The 1439-nt window shown below is 37.3% G+C and overlaps 1 protein-coding gene across 3 annotated transcripts in view; it reads right to left on the reverse strand.

The window, feature by feature from the left end:
* The window catches only part of MFSD1 (major facilitator superfamily domain containing 1), a 21756-nt gene that overhangs the window by 14018 nt on the left and 6299 nt on the right, over positions 1-1439 (reverse strand). For all 3 annotated transcript variants that reach the window (XM_006753818.2, XM_015565536.1, XM_015565534.1), the window contains one exon: positions 923-990. In XM_006753818.2, coding sequence (XP_006753881.1) covers positions 923-990 — 68 coding nt within the window. The remainder of the gene's footprint in view (positions 1-922; positions 991-1439) is intronic.

Consider the following 1439-nt stretch of genomic DNA (forward strand, 5'->3'; position numbering starts at 1 on the left):
AGTGAGCCATGCCTTGTGAAAACACAAAAATTCACTTTTCAGGTGCATACTTTCCATATGCAACGTTCTCCTACTTTCTTTCTGTAAGTTCTACACATTGACCAGCCCACACCCAGGCCTTCAGCTTCTCTTCCATATCCTAACTCTGAGCCTTCTTCACCTCTCTGTCCTACTTCAAAAACAGTCCCCCTCTCTTCTGCTTATCCAAACCCTACACTGGTATCAAGGCCCACTTGGTCCATGAAGCCACTTCTGACCACAGTTCCATATGAATCCTTTATTTTTATATACATTTTGTTTCCTTTTCTCTCCCTTAGAACAGTTTTTGAAGTATGTCACGTGCCTATAGGTCCTTGGTACAAATGAAAATATTGAATGAATTGTGCTTTTAAGTTAAAAACTAAGTAAGTTATTTCATCTGGGTTAGGAAGCCCAAGGCTGGACTCAGAATGGGCTTACTGAACAACACTGAAATTCATGAAGGCTATTGGTATTTTGTTCATTCAAGCCTTTTCAACAGGTTCGAAAGGACCTGCGCTTAGCCACTAAGAAAACAGCAAACTGTCCGTGAATCACCAACTTAGAAACTGATGGTCTACACTATCATCTACAAATGAGCTTTAAATCATAGTCTTCAATATATCAGAACAGCAAAACACCTAGGAAAAACATCATTTCTAGAGGACTATCTAATATTCAAACCCACACAGAGTTAAATTAACTATGGTCACTCAAAATTGTTACTTACTTTAAAGGAAAACTAAGACAACCAATAAACAGTCTTGTGTATGTGTGGCTACATTTCAAGGACTTGAAGTAATTCTCCATAAGAGACAATAATATATTTTTTAAATTCTTAATAAACTGATAGCTGAACACTAAAAACAATATATTAGGACAAATGAAATTATGCATAACTTACCCAAACACAAACCTTCCAAATTCCATCAGCCAAAAAGCATTAAATATTCCACCCAAAGCAAAAATAACCTATAATATAGAATATAACACAGAATCAATTAAAAAGTTAATTGAAAGTATTCAAGAGAAATAAGTAACTTATGATGAATCACAGCTTCTACCATAATTTTAGTATTCCTTGTTAGTAAATCTGTGAAATCAAAACATTAATGTTCACCCTAACCCAGTGGTCGGCAAACTCATTAGTCAACAGAGCCAAATATCACAGTACGATTGAAATTTCTTTTGAGAGCCAAACTTTTTAAACTTAAACTATATAGGTAGGTACATTGTTATTAACTTAATTAGGGTACTCCTAAGTCTTAGGAAGAGCCACACTCAAGGGGCCAAAGAGCCGCATGTGGCTCACGAGCCACAGTTTGCCAACCACTGTAGCCAGTTTGGCTCAGTGGATAGAGCATCAGCCTGCGGACTAAAGGGTCCCAGGTTCAATTTTGGCTAAGGGCACATGCCCGGGG

The sequence above is a fragment of the Myotis davidii genome, unplaced genomic scaffold (genome assembly GCF_000327345.1).
Source record: "Myotis davidii unplaced genomic scaffold, ASM32734v1 scaffold570, whole genome shotgun sequence".
NCBI classification, from domain to species: domain Eukaryota; kingdom Metazoa; phylum Chordata; class Mammalia; order Chiroptera; family Vespertilionidae; genus Myotis; species Myotis davidii.